The sequence below is a fragment of the Leishmania mexicana genome, chromosome 32 (genome assembly GCF_000234665.1).
Source record: "Leishmania mexicana MHOM/GT/2001/U1103 complete genome, chromosome 32".
Lineage (NCBI taxonomy): Eukaryota > Euglenozoa > Kinetoplastea > Trypanosomatida > Trypanosomatidae > Leishmania > Leishmania mexicana.
In genome coordinates this window covers 360,719-377,080 of record NC_018336.1, presented here as the reverse complement: position 1 = coordinate 377,080, position 16,362 = coordinate 360,719, and the positions used below count along the sequence as shown (strand labels likewise).

General features: G+C 55.3%; 3 protein-coding genes across 3 annotated transcripts; all 3 read right to left on the bottom strand.

The window, feature by feature from the left end:
* Positions 1-2,415: 2,415 nt before the first annotated feature.
* LMXM_32_1035 (conserved hypothetical protein) lies at positions 2,416-2,949 on the bottom strand (the record flags this gene model as incomplete). Its single annotated transcript, XM_003878305.1, has 1 exon — positions 2,416-2,949. One exon carries the CDS (start codon positions 2,947-2,949, stop codon positions 2,416-2,418), a length of 534 nt encoding a protein of 177 aa, XP_003878354.1.
* Positions 2,950-3,629: 680 nt separating this feature from the next.
* On the bottom strand, positions 3,630-5,102 carry LMXM_32_1030 (conserved hypothetical protein; the record flags this gene model as incomplete). The annotated part of the gene is made up of 1 exon (XM_003878304.1): positions 3,630-5,102. One exon carries the CDS (start codon positions 5,100-5,102, stop codon positions 3,630-3,632), a length of 1,473 nt encoding a protein of 490 aa, XP_003878353.1.
* A 2,799-nt stretch (positions 5,103-7,901) lies between these two features.
* On the bottom strand, positions 7,902-10,652 carry LMXM_32_1020 (conserved hypothetical protein; the record flags this gene model as incomplete). The annotated part of the gene is made up of 1 exon (XM_003878303.1): positions 7,902-10,652. The coding sequence occupies one exon, from the start codon at positions 10,650-10,652 to the stop codon at positions 7,902-7,904; it is 2,751 nt and encodes a 916-aa protein (XP_003878352.1).
* Positions 10,653-16,362: the final 5,710 nt, after the last annotated feature.

The following is a 16,362-nucleotide window of genomic DNA, read 5'->3' as shown; positions in this document are numbered from 1 at the left end:
AGTCGAGGAGGGGGACGTGATATGAGTAAGAGCTAGAGTACCAGAAGAGTGTCTTCCGTTCCGACGCGCAGGTGACTACCCACACGGCATCAACAGCACCTCCCCCTTCTCCGCCCCATGTTCTCCTTCCCCTTGGCACTTTCGCTCGTTCCTCCGCGCACACGCATATCACTGACTTCTAAGATACAGCAGAGCATCAGGTGGCGCTACAAGAAAGACAATGGGTACACAAAAAAGCCCACATACCACCCCTGCTGTGCATGGAGGTCTGTTTACGGTGGTGGTGGTGGTTCGCGCGTGTTTGTGTGTGTTTAGGTATGGTGACCTGTGGGTGTGTTTCACCGTTATCCTCCAACTGCCTTGTACGCTTTCAATTTGCTTTCCTGCCCTCTCCTGTCCCCCCCCTTCCGCCCTCCCTTTGTCAGGTTCTCTTGGAGCAAGAGAGCACCAGCGAAACCAACCAACAACAAGCGAGAAAAAAAATGAAGCGAGTGGAACAGAAGGGGTGGGAGTGGGTGGATTGATTGGCGGGTGGGAGGGGGAGGGGGGCTAATTCACACGCCCAGAATAGATAAGAAAGAAAAAGAGCAAGAGCACCAGCCGAAAAACATACATACACAAAAGACAGCGGCAAACCTGACCATGTGCGTCAACCGGCACCAAACACCAACACCGACACCCACCACCATCACCACCACCGTGACGAAACATCGGAAGAGGGAAGAGAAGAGAGACTGATAAAAGCCAAACCAACCAACAAAAAAAATGAAGCGGGGGTGAAATGGCGGAGAAAACGAACGAGACGGGGGAAAGGTATGTATATGCATGTGCGTGTGTGTGTGTGTGTGGGCGACGACACGCACAGGCACACCTGTAACACGAGCCCACCGAGGAGAGACGAGGTGATGCGCATCCACCTGTCTTGGTGTTGTCGTTTTCCTCTTCGCGTGAACATTTCCATTCGTGGGCGTGCTTGCGTGTTGAACTCTATAAAACCGTATTCTTTTTCCCATTGCCAGCTCCTTCTCTGTCACCTTGTTCTCCCCCTTTTTTTGTGTTTCATTTCTTCGCTTTGCTGCTTCTGCGTGTACGTCCCCTAAGCTGTTTGATGGGCGGGCTCATGTGGTGGTTTGCCATATGGTTTCGTCTCTCTCGTTCCCGCTCATATAAAGGCCGGAGATTCGTTGAATAGATATATATATATAGATGCATATATATATATATATATAATGTATAGATAAACATATATATATATATATATGTATATCTATATGTATATATATATAGATATCATGTGCATGCGCGCGTGCACACCAGCGAGACTTGCGCCAATCGACACTTGAAACGGGGGGGGGAAGGAGTTCTAGTACATTCAAAGACGAAGACACTCAACGGCATACATGCCCCCCTCCCCCTCACGCGCAGAAACAGACACGCTGACAGTAAACATGCGGGCACAGTGTAGGGGTGTAGAAGTGAGCCATGAGCGCCAACAGCGACGTGCATGGCGACAGCTACACCGATACACCAACACCAATACGTACCGGTACGCACTGCACTTTATTCTTCAACCTACCGAGACAGGGAGAGAGAGACACCAAAAAAAATACCAGAGAGGACAACCAAGCGAAGAGACAAAGGATGCTGATGGGCGAGGTGTGTAGCTACGGACTAACCCGTACACGGAAAATGACCAACGCCGACACGCCAGCGCTCGCTCTCGTCGGACCTAGTGCAAGGATTAAGTCGGCTTGACACGGCGACGAGTATGTACACGGAAAGAAAAGTGCCCATAAAGTAGAGACAGAAAAAAATGCGCCTCTGACTGTGAAGAGCAGTGAGAAGAGCAGCCGCCTTACTCTCTCGTTGAAAGGGAAGAAGGGAGGATGCCATGGCGAGGTGAAGCAGCGCTCTTTCGGGCCCTTCCGTCCTACCTCCGTGGTTCGCCCAACAGCCGTGGTGACATGGAGGAAGAGGAGGAGGGGTGGTGGTGGTGGCAGGTGAGTGGAGCAGGGAACGGTCTCAGGGGGCAGACGACGTTTTCCATCCCGTTTTCTGGTTGCCTGTTCTCTCTACCCAATTGAGCTCCCCAGGCAGAAGGAGAGCGTCTTCGCTTACTTTTGATGCACGCGCCCATGCTGCCCAGACTTCTTCACACGCCGCGTCCTGGTGCGAGAGACGGCCTTCTCTTTGCTGCTGTCGCAGCGCCAGACTTCTGGGAGAAGATCACAGAAGCACGTGTCGTTTCATCTCCTCTTAATGACCGTACTCTTCATACACACATACACACAGCCGTGCCATCGCAGTGCCCCTACAAGCTTGCTCAACGTTGCACACGTACATCAGCTACAGTCTACTAGTTCGTTTTCTTCTCGGTGTACCTTGTCAAACGAAAGAAAAGGCCACCGCGCACGTCTAAGCCGCCTCGACATCCGAGCCTTCGTCGCGGTACCACTCATCCTTATCCGGGTCGTACCACATCTCGTTTGTAGGGTCGTAGAATTGGCAGCTAGGCGGGTGGAAGTATAGGTTCTCCTCGGCGCAGTAGTAGTAGGGTGTTCCCTCCGTCTTGGCCCAAACGCCCTTTGGCAGCAAAACAGCGTTGCCGTTTTCGTCCACATCGCCCTCGCCCGCTCCAGCGCCGTTTTGACGCGGGGCCTTGTCGGGTACCTCAGTCAAATCCACCTTGGTGCTTTTCGTGTCATGGCTAGCGTCGGCCGCACGACCAACCGGGGCCGCCACTGAGTGGTTGCTAGGCGACTTGCTCACATGCGACGCGGCACCGTTTTGCTTGGGCTCCGCAGGCGCCGGAGGCGCTGCTTCAACAGTGGGGTTGTGAGTGCGAGTGCCATTGGCACGCGCGTCAGTCGGGCTGTCTGCGGTCGCTGCCGAGGCCCTTGTCCTCTCGTTAGGCCTGACCTCCTTGTTCTTGGAAGTGCTGCACCCCATTGCTCGCTTTCTTCAACTTTATTTATCTCGATTAATACTTGTGACGTGAGTGGCTGCTCGACTGAATGACAATCACCTTGGTGATCGCGTAGCTAGAAGCAGAACGAAAGGTGTAATGAAAAGGGGGGAGAAAAGGAGTCCGGTGGAGCTGCATGCCAAGGAGAGGAAAAATAGGAGGGGAGGGGAGCTGGTGCGGTATGCGAACGTAGCGCACACCGCTCGGTGCCTGCCAGCGTTGTAGTGGAAGCCAAGGAAATGACATCGGAAGAAGCGACTAGCTCAGGCACTCCGTGAAGACCAACACGGGTAGTTTCTGTTTCGCTATCGTTCTTTTTTTCTTTCGCATGCCCAAGGTTGCTGGGTGCGACTCACTCGCTTGCAGGTACACCTCCCTCCAGTGCGCATGTGTGTCATGGCTGCTGCGTGCTAAACACCACTGAACCCGACTCAGCGCAGCTGCGTTCCCTCCTCCCGACCTGCGCCTGCCAAGGCGCCTCTGACACCTTCGCTTTCGTTTCTTGTGTAGAACGGAGAAGACACGCCAGACATAGCAAACACCATGCACACCCGTAACTGTTAATCAGGAAGCCGTCATACATTCTGTCCAAGGGATGGTGACAGGGAGGTGTGAGGGGGAGGGGAGGAGGAGCGGGAGGGGGACCGGGGGAAGGCGAGCCGGATTATGAGTGACATCCCTCGAGAGCGCGCTGAAATAAATCATCATAAAGGCATCGGCGAAGCGTGTCCACTTTCGACAAGCGCGTATGCAGGTATCGAAAGCAGCGCCGCCGTGCATTCGTCACGTCTTCGTCGCCTGCCACCTCGCCCTTCGCAGACGCCAGCAGCGATGGCACCTTCCCACACAGTGTTGTGATGTGCCGCTTCAGAGATGCGCTGCTGCGTGTGCCAGGAACGGCGGACGCCGCCGTAGTCGGCAACACCGTCCCCTGAGACGCGGCTTGCAGCGTCACAAGCTGGTCGAGGAGGAAGTAGTGCGGCATGTAGCACTCGTCTTCCGTACCGACCCTATCCACATCGGCGACGAGCTCGATCACGGCATCCATGAAGGATTCCTCCAGCACCGCCGCGTCTCCATTCTCGGGCTCGTAGCGGTAGTGCTTGCGCAGCAGTTCGAATACAAATGGCGCGTAGAACCACGCTGACTGGTCGTTGGGGTCGCAGTACACCGCCTGCTTCAAAAATTCTATGTCCTCCCGCAGCTGCGCCAAAAGTGCTGCTCGCCACGCCTGCTGGTGTTGTTGCGCATCCTCGGCACTACTGACAACGCCCCCCTGCTGCTGCTGGCATTGCCATCGCTCCACCGCGGACTTAATGGCTAGTGAACGCTGATGCCACGCGCTGTAGTTCGAGAAATTACTCTTGATCTTGTGCATTGTGTACGCGAGCTCTGTAGTCTCCTCCGGGGAGAAGAATACCGGTGGCGGCGTGGAGGATGTGGAGGGCTGCGTTGCGTCTTCCGCCGACGCGGACGGCGAATGAGGAGGACGGTGGGCTGCCGTGAGCTGGGCGGCGCGGAGCTCTTGCGCTAGGACCCAGCGACGATAGTTCCAGGCGTGGAAGTTGCGCTCGTCCATCTGCAGCAGCTGCTCGCACTGCGCACGCTCCTTGCGAAGGAGGCTGCAGAGCAGCTCATACGTGCCAGGCGCAGTGGCGTTCACAGCTGCACCCGCAGCATGTCCAGTCGCCTGCTGCACCTCCAGCTTGGCCAACGCCTCCAGCTGATCAAAGATCCAGTGCCGGTGCTGGAAGGCGTTGTAATTTTTGTAGTTTAGCAAGAGCACCTTTGAATTGAACTTCAGCTCTTGCACAAGACACTGCTGACGGCTAAGGGCTGGTGTGACCTCTGCTGCATCGCTGCTCGTCTCTGTGACCGACGCTGATGAGTCAGCGCAGGGCTGCATTGTTGCTACAGCGTTGAGGGCCAGGCGGCGCGAGTTATACACCGTGTAGGCCTCCGGCACGGCCAGCAGCAGTGCCTCGGTGCTCGCGAGTGCCTTTGAGTTGTACTCGTGAGTCTTGCTCAACGCCAAGACGGACTTGTAAAGAGCACCAACACGCTCGTTCTCCTGTGCGGCGGCCTCCTTTGCCTCAGGGGACAGTACCTGCTTCTCCTTTTTCTTTTGGTCGTGCATTTTTCTAGCGGCCGTGTGATCCAGCAGCAACAAAAACGTGTCCAACGCCGTGAGGTGTGGCTTTACGGACTATAAAGTGAATCAGCTGCAGAATGCTGGCGTGTTTCTCCCCATGCACGTCCCTCGTGAACCATGGTGCCGCGGCAAAAAAAAGGGGGAGAGGCGGAGGGGCAGAGGAGGTGGAAGGGAGATGGGTTGGTGGGCGGTAATGCAACACACACATACACAAAAGATGAGAAGAGCGCAAGACGAAGTTAAGAGAAAGAGGAGGACATGAGAAAGTGTGCCACAGGCGCTAACGCAAGTGCTGCCCTCGGCCGTCTACGACAACGGCGCAAAGGTTTACGAGCACATCAAGGTCGGCCCGTCGAGCGTATTCTTGACACAGCAACACAAGTCAGCAGCATTGGCGACTCCTGTGCCCTCAGACAGGTCCGTTGCTTATTGTCTTTTCTGTCATCGACTCATGAGCCAGCACGTCACACAAGGGGCGGGACTTCCGTGTCAACTGCCTGCGATGCTGTTGCGTTTTTTTTCTTCGTTGCTGTGCTCCGTGGACGAGCCGTTTGAAATACGCAGGGAAAGAGTTGCGCACGAGCCGAAGAGAGAGTTTACCCTCGGCTACCCGAAGTCTGGGAGCTTTTAGAAAATTATTTGCTTCTCACCCTGCCGCTCCACCACGAACAAGTCAACACACGTACACACGCATCACACACAGTCACAACTCACCGACCTCAGCTGCACCACGGCTACACCCTGATCGTCTAGGGCGAGCCGTCTGCCGCCGAATCGGGCCATGCGCCCAACAGGGACTTCCTGTCCTTCTTCGCTTATTCTTCGCGTACGCGCGGCGCGATCGGCGGACCGCGAGGCTATTCCACCTTTCCCTGAATCCGCACGCCCCTGACAGGATTGGGTGTGTCTGGCAGAAAGGGCCCGTGGACAGATATGTGCCTGCGCACAAAGAGCTTACGGCATGTTGCTCTGCAGAGGGACACAAGGAGGGGGGAGGGCAGCCAGTGCGGCGCGAGTGAGATGAGCGAAATCAGGTCATTGCATGCAATATTATAGGGGCACTATGCGCAGAAGAAACAAAAAGAGAAAACCCAGCAGGGGGAAGGCGAGCCATACAAATACGCGGAGAGATGCGCGGAGAGAAGGCCGCAGTGGCGAAGCATGTATGTGTGCACTGAAGGTGCCTCTTTGCTGCTGCGGTTTCGTCGTGAGTAATACATGTATATATATATACATACATATATGTGTGTGTGTATATATATATACCGGGATGCGTATATCTCAAAATAGGGAGGAGGAAGAGGAGGAGGAAAGCGAAAAAAAAAATTAAAAGGAGAAAAAAAAACGATACATTCGATGAGGACGGGAACAAACATTCGCACAGCGGCGAAAAGGGAGGGGAGGGGGGGGGGAGCACGGGAAGACGGGGAGGAGAGAAGGGGCAGGGAGGCAACGCCGCGCTCGTACCCGGGAAAGTCGATAGTGAACCAAAGATAATAAGGGCAACAACGCGAAAAAAAAGAAAACTTTAGAGAAGTGCATGACGAACACCCCCCATCACCCGCGCATCAGCACCAGTTAACGCAAACTTCAGACTCCTCCTCACTTAGGGAAAAGGGGAATGGGAACATGGGCCGCTAAGTCACGTTTCTCCTGCTTGCCCCGCTCACGCTCTTCCTTGCTGCCGTGGCGGGCGACAGTAAGGCGTGGAGCGATATGCAGAGAAGCTTCAGTGCATTGCCTACTGGAAGCCGAGCTGCAGAGCATACAACACAGCCAAGATAGAAAACGCAACAGAGCGCAGTGATAAAATCAAATCGCCAAGAGTGACAACAACACCACAAAAAAGGCCAAACCACAAGACACGAGAAAAAGGAAACAGAGGACAGGAAGAAGAGGAGGAGGGATGAGAGCCAATGCTTGCGGGGTACCGCTACCAAAGCGCACACGCACACAGATAGTGGAAAGACAACGGACAACAGGAAATCCTCCCCAAAAGAAAAGGGCCCGCTCTCGAGCGGCTTGTGTCGTCACACGGCTGCATGTGAGTAGATGTATGTATGTGGACATGCGTTGTGCATGCGATGTTGGCCACCACTTTTCGATATATGGGGATTTCGTTTATCCGATCTCCACTACTTCCACCGCCCCCGCGCTTCCTTCTCGCGGTTTGCCGCGCCTGTTGATGTACTGCTACACACTTGACAAAGACTCTGTGCAGCACAGAGGGACCATCTTCCTCCGCACTCACATTCACCCCCGTCGTACCTGCCTGGAAGAAATGGTTCCAGATGTGCGTGCCTGTGCCGAGGAACACGCGCCCGCTGTTCCGGATTGTTCCCGCTTGTTGAGATATGTGCTGTTCACATGAGGAGAGACGAAGGAGGGGACGGGGAGGAATAGGGTGCAAAAATGAGCGCCTTCGTTTTGGTGAGAGGGTGAGGGATGCGCCCTGCCTGTGCCCATACGCACGCATGGATGCCTCGAGCTTCGCCCATCGCAGTGTGCCCACGCTGATTTCGCGTGAGAGGGAGAGGGGAGGGGGTGGGAGGGGGGCTACGGTGTTTCCTTCCATTCGTCTTGCGCCCCTTTGCGGCAGCGACTTCCTCCCCCCTCCGTCCTGTACAGCAGAACGAGGCGGAGAATCGAGGCAGGCGGAGAGAGAGAGGGCAGATGTTGGTGTGTCAGTCTTGGTACGGATGGGAAGATGGGTCGTGGTGGTGGTGGAAGACACTCCAAAGTGCCAACCCTTGGTGTGGTCGTACAGCAATTATATCTTCTGCTTCACGCCACATCCTTTGCTCCCTTGGCGTCGCCGCGCGTCGGCGCGGTGGCAGCGGCAGGCGTGGACGGAGAGGGCACAAAGACAAACGACTCCGGTGCGTCCTTATCGTGCGTCACCTCGTCCATGTAGGCGATCCAGATTCGACAGCGGAAGGTGCGGAAGAGCTTGCGCTGCATACTGCGAAAGTCTACGAAAATGTTGCGAGATGGGCGGCTGACGTACAATGTGATCTTCTCGCGTGTGAATTGATACTCGCAGTCGAGCAGCGTGACCTCGCGGCTCAGCTCGAGCATCTTCAGCTCTTCCCCAGACAGAGGTGTCAGGTTGCGACGCCGCTCGCCGTCGTCTGTGGAGGTGTGATCGGCGCTGTACTCTCCCGACTCCTCAGCCGCAGCAGCCAATGTGTCGGCCGCTTTAGACGCCTCGGCAGTAGCGGCCGCTGCCGCCAGTGCTGCCTCGTTGCGTGCGACGCGCTGCAGGTAGCGGTTTTCGATGAACTGTTGCACGATCGGCTTAGCGGTGGCGTAGGCTTGCTTCTCGGCCTCGAGCTGCGGCCCCAGACTCGCCATGTCCTCCGCCGTGGTTGGTCCAATCAGCCACGGCCACGTCTTGAGTGACATGACGTACTCCAGAGCAGCCTCTCCCGTCAGATGCGGCAAATCGGCCTCGTTGAGGTCGGCGTTGGCAGCGTCGTCATGCGCGTTGCCGACGATGCCTTCCTTGGACCCTAGCATTCGCTCCATCGCCCGCTGTCGCAGCCGCTCCACGATGGCGCAGTCGCGAGCCATTTGCTCAATCGACACGTGGCGGATCACCTCGCCAATGTCGGCACCGCGGTCTCCCTCCACAAGCATGTGGCTGCCCAGCGGGACTTCCTCAGGAGGGAGGGCGCAGGCGTACCGCTGACCTTCTCTCTTGCGCTTCACGACCACAAACAAGCGAACTGGTGCGTCGCGGTTCACGTGAAAGCGCGCATCGTTTTGCTTCTTGGGGAGCTTCTTCGAGGACGAGCTGGTTGGTCTTGGCGCTGCCGACGTTCGAGCCACGGTCGACGCGGACTGCGTGCCTGCCTTCGAGCCCGTGTCGAGTGTCGACGCCAAGCTTGAGACGGAGGCTGGGGCGGCGACCTTCTTGGCGCTCTGATGATGCAGCTGTGGGGGGTCTGCGTGCTGCGCTTTGGCCTTCGTGGGTTTGCCAAGGGTACAGGCAGTGGCAGCTGGAGTGGGATCGGTGGCTACCACCGCCAGCGCCTGGGTGTGCTGAACCTGAGCCGTAGCATTCCCGGAACTTTGCCTTTGCGTAGCGCTCTGCACGTCCGAGAAGCTACCAAGGGTCACGCCAGCGTAGTGCGCCATGGGAGGCATCGGCAGATAACTATACGGGCCCATTATTGTCCCGGGACTGCCCATGTACGGGGCCTGTGCAGGCTGTGGTATTGATGCGTACGCTACTTCTGCGTAAGTTTGGCTGGGAGCCCCGTCATTCGTGTTTCCGAGCATGGTCATGTTGCTGTTCGGCGCCGGAGGAGCGTAGTACTGCTGCTGCTTTGGTGGTGTGGTCATCTGCGCGTAGTAGCCCGGCTGAGGAGGCATAGCGGGGTAGTTATGGCTCGGGTAGCCACCATAAACGTAAGCCTGCTGGTGCTGGTGCTGCTGCTGCAGTGGGTAAGGTCGGGCCTGTACGCCGTAGCCGTACGGCTGGGGCTGCGGGTGTTGCTGCTGTTGCTGCTGCTGCTGCTGCTGCTGTGGATGCTGATAGTACAGGGACTTTGAAGGGTAATGGCACGGGGCATAGGGGCTCACTTCAGGCTCGTTCCTCCGCTGACCTGCCAGCTCGATGCCATCTGCCGTGCTAGGGGTGCTCGTTGGCACATCAACGTAGCGGCGATCGAGGTGCTGCGATGAAGGTCCACACGAACTGGGGTCCTCCGAGGCCGAGCCGCCGCTCGTGATGAAGCGGGACGCGTTGGAGGTGGCACCAAGAGACACAGGTAGGGTTGCCTCAGCGAGGCTGGAGACGTTGCGCGCCATCGCCGAAGTGCTAGTTGGCGCAGGTGACACGGACTGGACCACCGGCGTCGTCATACTTGAGGTATTGAGGGAGCAGGTGGCGGAGTTGGCGCCAGGCCGTACGCGCTGCTTCACATTGACGTTCAAGTTCTGCTCCTTGTCACTACAGGTGAGGGTGCCCACTGTCGTGACGGAGATGGGACGAACATCGGTCGTAGACAATGTCATTCGGTTGCCATCGCGCCAAAACCGCGTCGACGGCGCCTCGACTGGCGGCTGTTGTTGCAGCTGCTGACTCGGGTGCCGGCGAATCGTCCCGCTGTCAGCGAGGTTGCTCGAACCGAAGTCGGCGGGGGTCGGAGTGGAGGTGGAGGTAGAGGTAGAGTTGAACTCAAACATGAGCGCATTCTGCGATGTGTTGTTACTGTAGCTGTAGCTGCTGCGGCGCCGACGCACGGCTCTCGAGGAGCTCTCCATGACAGATGCCTCCAGCTCTGGGCGACTGACGTCGCTGTTGCCGAGGATTACGTACGGGTTATGCGAGCTGCGGTTGAGCGGCTGGCGAGAGCGCCTCGAACTCAGCGATCCCTGGCCCGCGCGACTCACTGACAAGGAAGAGGCTTTAGCAACGTCGTCACCCCGCTGAGCGTAGCCGGAGGAGGAATACGCATCCACGTCTCGGCCCGACGGGGTCGTGGCGGCATCCCGCCTACCGTAGCCGGCACAATGGGTACCCGCCATCACCTCGCTATCGTCATCTTCGCCGCTGCTCACATCTTGCTGCCCAAATGTTTGAAAGAGGGATGAAATTTCGGTAAAGTCCTGCGGGTCGTTCGTTAGCGTCGCCTTCGTATTCTCAATCGCCCTTATGCCGCCACATGGTTCCGGGTGTATACGAGCGGCCATGCCTGCCCCCCAATACGTGAGGAACGACAGAAGCCGAAAAGGCGGTGTTTACAAGACCAAAAGGCAAAAGGGGGAAAAAGGGATGAGACAAAAAAAAAACGGCACGAAGAGGCCAACGTGAGGAGCTCGTCAGGCGCGATACATGAAAGATCTAAACAGCACCAACAGAGGCGCACGCGACGCCAAAGGCGTTCAACGACGGGCTCTCGCTCTTTCTCACAGAGCAAAGGCCAAAGAAAAAAAAAGCCGAACGGTAAAGTAGAGCACCAACAAGAATAAACAAATCGAAACAGGGGAGCGTGTGCGCGTGTGTGGTGCAACAATACAAAGGAAAACAAGGGAGAGAGAGAGATGGCTTCAGCACACGAGCCCAAGCAGAGGGCGCCACGCAACCAACAACAAAAGAAGAAGGGACTCGAAGGGCGTAAACGCCGGCTGATGAACGCGAACAGCTGAAGAAAAACAGCGACAGCGGGACGGCCGAACGCGCACACAGAGAGAGAGAGAGAGTGAGAAAGATATCGGCTAATGTAAAACGAAATAGTAATAGTAATAAAAAAGGATCGGGGGAAGGTGCTCGTGCTGTCTTGTTTCCTCTTCTTGGGGTCCGTGGGGGCACTCTTTCAAGATGCTTGCCGAGGTGGAGGATGGAGGGATGGGTGGAGGAAGACAGAGAGAGGGCGACGAAGGGACAAAGCGAAGATGTTCTTTGCTGTTGGTGGTTCAGCTTGAGTGGCCAAAAAAAAAAACAAATGTGAAAGAGAAAGAATAAAGGCTCTGACGAAGAGGAGAGGTGAGCGCGAAGTACCAACAACGCTAGCCAGGATGCACGAAAAAACTGAGAGCGAGAGCGAGAGAGAGAAAGACAGGGGAAGGGGAGAGGGAGGGAGGGGGGAGGCTGAGGGAACACCAAGAGGAGAAAGACTCGACTCTCCACGCACTTTGGCGAATACAGGAACTAAGATGGAAATAAAAGCAAAACGAAAGAGAACAGATTGCCGTACAATGCACTGAAAAGAAAAATAGATTGAGCGACAGAGAAACAGCACCAGAGAGAGAGCGGGGGAGGGGCCCGAGAATGCGCTGCGCAAAAAGATCAAGAACGAAGACTGTGGGAGGAAAGAGAGCACGCGAGAAGACTCAAAGGAGGAGGGAGGGGGTAACCGTGCGAGCGGGCAGCGATCACAAACAGCGAAGAGGAACAGAGAAAGACCTCCCCTCCTAAACGAAATAAAATCGAGCAAGAAAATGAACAGGGAAGAGCAACACCGAACCACGCACACGCACGCGCGCAAAAGAGAGAAGAGGGAGCAGAGATAGAAAGAGATAGAGAGACGCGAAGACAAACAAAAGTGAGAGAAAAAAGGAGGTGGCTGCGGACGGGAGGGGAGTGGAGGAAGAGGAGGGAGTGGAGGAAGAGGGCAAGCACACGCACAAACCACAAAGACGACGTAAAGAAGTCAGGCAGGAAAAAAAAATAGAGGAAGAGCGAAAGGCAGAAAATATAGAAGGGAAAGTGGCGAGTGAAAAAAAAATCCCACAGGCGATACGCTCACGCAGAGAGAGAGGCGGGAGACGAGAAGCACAGACGGTGGCAGGTGGACAAAAGAAGAACGGTGAAGAAGCGTGGCCGTAAGCGCAACGAGCAAAATAAGCACCTTTACCAGAACAATGGCCGCTAGTCGATGTGGTAACCTGTTGGCTTCTGATGAAGATGCACCGTTAGTCAAGCACGCGCGTCTTCTGTTGTTTTTGGTTCTTTGAGCACCGCTGTGATCTGTAACGCCCCCTCTTTCTTTTTTTTTCCGTGCCTTGGGTCCTTTGTGTCTTCGGCGCTGTGTACAACCGCTCGCAAAGCCGAGGAGAACGAAAAAAAGCAAAGAAGTCTCACCTTAGGAGCGAGAAGAGTAGACCAGAACACGTTGCGCTTTGCGGAAGAAGAATAGGAAGCAAACAAAACAAAGAACACCAACTAGCGCAGCTGCGGCCCAATGCAAAGGCTCCTCCTTTTTTTTCTTTCACCCCGTTGTAGTGCTTGCACCTTTGCTACAGCACTTCCCTCCGCTGGTGGGCGCGGATGATTATGACGACTGTGTCGACGCCCTCCTCAGCTGCCCCTGGACTCTCTTTCTCTCTTTCTCTTTGCTGTTGTTGTTGTATGTGTGTCAAGAGTCGAAAGCAAAGGTGGAGCAGACACGTGTGTGTGGGTGGTTGGGGTGTATGAGCGGGCGAAGAACCGCACTGACACACACACACGCGAAAACAGCAACAACAAAGAATCCAAAATAGAAAGTGAAAGCCACGAAAGAGCACACGACCTACACAACGAGAAAAAGGAGAAAAAGAGAGGGAAAACAACAGAAAAAAGGGGTGTCGTGGCTCAAAACAGCGAAAGAGAGAAAGATATATATATATATATACGGAAGAGAGAACGCGCTGGTAATGGCTCTCCTTCCTCTGCCTCCTTCTCGATGGCGTGGGTGGGAAGAGGGTGGGGTGGTGGTGGTGGTGCTGGGAGGAGGGGGGGCTCAGTCTTGTCAAGGCGGACCAACAGAAAAAAAACAAAAGAAAGCGAGGCGGAGGTCAGGTGGTGAAGAGAGAAGAGGCGAGACGACGACAACAACACACACAAAAAGAGAGCGACCAAAAATGTAAGAGGGAGAGGGAAATAACCAAACACACGAACCCTCGTACGCCTTCTTCCCGAAAGGGTTTTAGAGGAGGAAGGGAGAGGAAGAGTGGGCCAAGACGTTGGGTGAGAGATGCGAGCTGGCAGAATAGCACGTGGGACGACACAGCAGCGGCGGCGGGATCTCAGCAAAGACGCCAGAGTGACAGAGTAGAAAGGCAAATGAGGGAGGACACGCAAACAAACACGCAAAGATGAAACCGACACAGCCGACGTGAACCGTTGAAGGTGAGGGGACACGCCTCCGACAGTTGGAGAGTTTGCACCCCGCTCTCAGAAGACTGGCTGAGTCTCGCTTCTAATTTAGCGTGAGCAAAAAGCAGACCCTCAGAGAGGGAGCAAGGAGCGGCAGACGTTGGAACGCCGTGCAGAAGGAGAGGGAGGGAAAGGGAAAGGGAAGGGAGCAGGGTATGTCGGCAGGTCTGGGTGGTGCGTTCACTACGTGCGGGTGAAAATGGAAAACAGTGCAGCGGCAGGAAAAGAGGGAGAGATGGCGACTCGCGAAGCCCAAGCCAGGCACCACGTCGATGAATGCTCAAACTCACGCAGATGCACAAACGCCCTCGCACATACAGAAAATGAACCAGAGCAGAGGAAGCAGCACTATCACACGCGAAGAAGGCGATAAACGCAGCCCCACTCTGGTGGCGACGAGGAAAATAAAAAAAAAACAAGAGACGTGCGAAGAACGATGATGACGCTATACTATTCAGGCGTAAAAACGCCAACGCAAATACCGCATGCAGAAGGGGGGAGGAGAGAAGGGGTGTGGTGGTGGTGGTGGTGGTGGAGAAACAGAGAGACAGAGACCCTGCAGGTCTCACAAGAACAAACTGAAGGAAAACACACACACACACAAAAAGAGAAAAAGAGTAGTCAAAGCCCAAGAGACAAACAGCTTCTATAATTCTTTTCCGTTGTTGGTACGTTTGGTTCGCGCAGAAACGTCTTGCTCTTGCCTGTAAAGTTTGTCTGCATATATATATATATATATATATATTTCTTGCAGGACTCCTGTTGCCCGTGTGGCTTGCCTTCGGTTGCAGCGAGACACCCTTGTGTGCGTGTCTGTCTGACTAACACTTGATGTCTCTCGTCCGAAAAAGAAAACACCAACAACAAAAAAGGAGATCAATGCCGCACAAAGAGAAGTAAATCCACGGCGTTAACTGAGATGACGAACGTGCAGGGGAGAGAGCGAGAGATCCACGGTATGGTGAGGGAGGGGGTGGGGGAGGTGAAGCGCGCGTGCAAAGGAGAACGAGAGGGAGGGAGGGACCAATGTGTTACTTGCGTTGCTTGTGTGCGTGCCTAGCTAGGTCCTTCGTTTTGTTTCCGTTTTCGGAAAGGTTGGTCAGCTCGCTGTTCAGGCTCCGAAAGCACTTTCTTGTCTTCGCGGCGTCCCGTGTATGTGAATGCACGCTCCTTCGCCCCTTTTCCCGTTTCGTTCCTTTATTTCGGCACCCCTTCGTAAGCTCCCGTGTGTGTGTGTGTGTGTGTGTGTGTGTGTCGGAGAGAGAGTGTGTAGGTGTGTGTAAGTGTCTTGCGGGGCACGAAACGTGTGCTATCGAGGGAGTGAGGCGTGGGTGGTGGTGGTCGTAGAGATAGTAGGAGTTGGAGAGAGAGGGGATAGCTACACTGCGTGGAGGGAGGGGAGGGGGATTGAAAGACTGACGAGAATCGGAGGTGGATGGACGTGCGGGAGGGAGGGAGGGGGTTTGGGGGTTGGGGGCAAGGAATCCCGCACAGCAAAAAAACACGGACGAAGCGGAGTGTGGCGCCGCGCAGGTCAGAAGTAAGCGACACAAGACACGGCACAGACACACAGAAAAGAACGAAAGAAAAAGGACGTGTCGAGACGATGTGAGGACAGGAAAGTGAGACAACAGCAACACGGTTGCTGGGGAACAACAACAACTAAAAAGAAAAGCGCACGAATACAGAGAGGAGAAACGATAGACAAGCACGCCTTCAGCGACGACTTGAATAATCACGAGACAGAATAGTGAGAGGAGGAAAGTGTGGGGACAGGTTCGGGAGACCTCCCCCCCAAAAAAACGAAAAATGAAGGCGCGGTGGTAGAGAAGAGAACGGCACTTGTTTTTCTTTCCTCTTTCTCGTTCCCACTTCCGCTGACGCCTTTGTCTTCCGTCTACTGGTGACGGTCAGAACTTGCGCGCTGCTCTTGCGACTTTGGCTTTTTTGGGGGGTGGGGTGGGGGTGGCGTTCTTCTAACTGGTGTTCGCTCTGTGCGGCACAAAGAGGTTTCGGCGCTCTTCTGCTGGTGTGGTTGTTTTCGTATTCTGCCTGTGCAGGAGGTGTAGGCGAAACGGTGAGCTTACAGCCGAGATGGTGGAGAAAGAGAGCAGCGAGGTTGAGGCCCACGTGTGCATGTATGTATGGGGTGGGGAGGGAAGGTGTTCCAGAAGCAAGGGGAGGATAGATGGGGGAGGGGGGGGGATTGTAGTAGAAGAGCAGTCCTTAGGCCCGTGAGACGTCGATGGAGGGAGACATCTCGCAAGCGCGAAACACAACAAGCGAAAAGGGACGGCAATGATACCCGTTTCACGATGAGGCATCACGTGAGGACTGCTTTGTGCCTGCACCAGACCAGGCCCGCACATGGACCTTCACGACTTCGATAAGATCACGCTGCTCTTGTTGCTTCTCGGATGCATTGAAAGTGAACACACGACGACATGGCCAGTGCTGTGGAGAGTGTCACGCTATGTCCAACAAAGTTGGTGGCCGGGTGCATGCGCGCGTGTGTGACGAGAGGACACGGTGGGAGTTTGCTTTTCTCGTCTACCTGCGGTTGGGGAGGTGGCGGAGAACGGTGGCCTCGATGACGCCGCA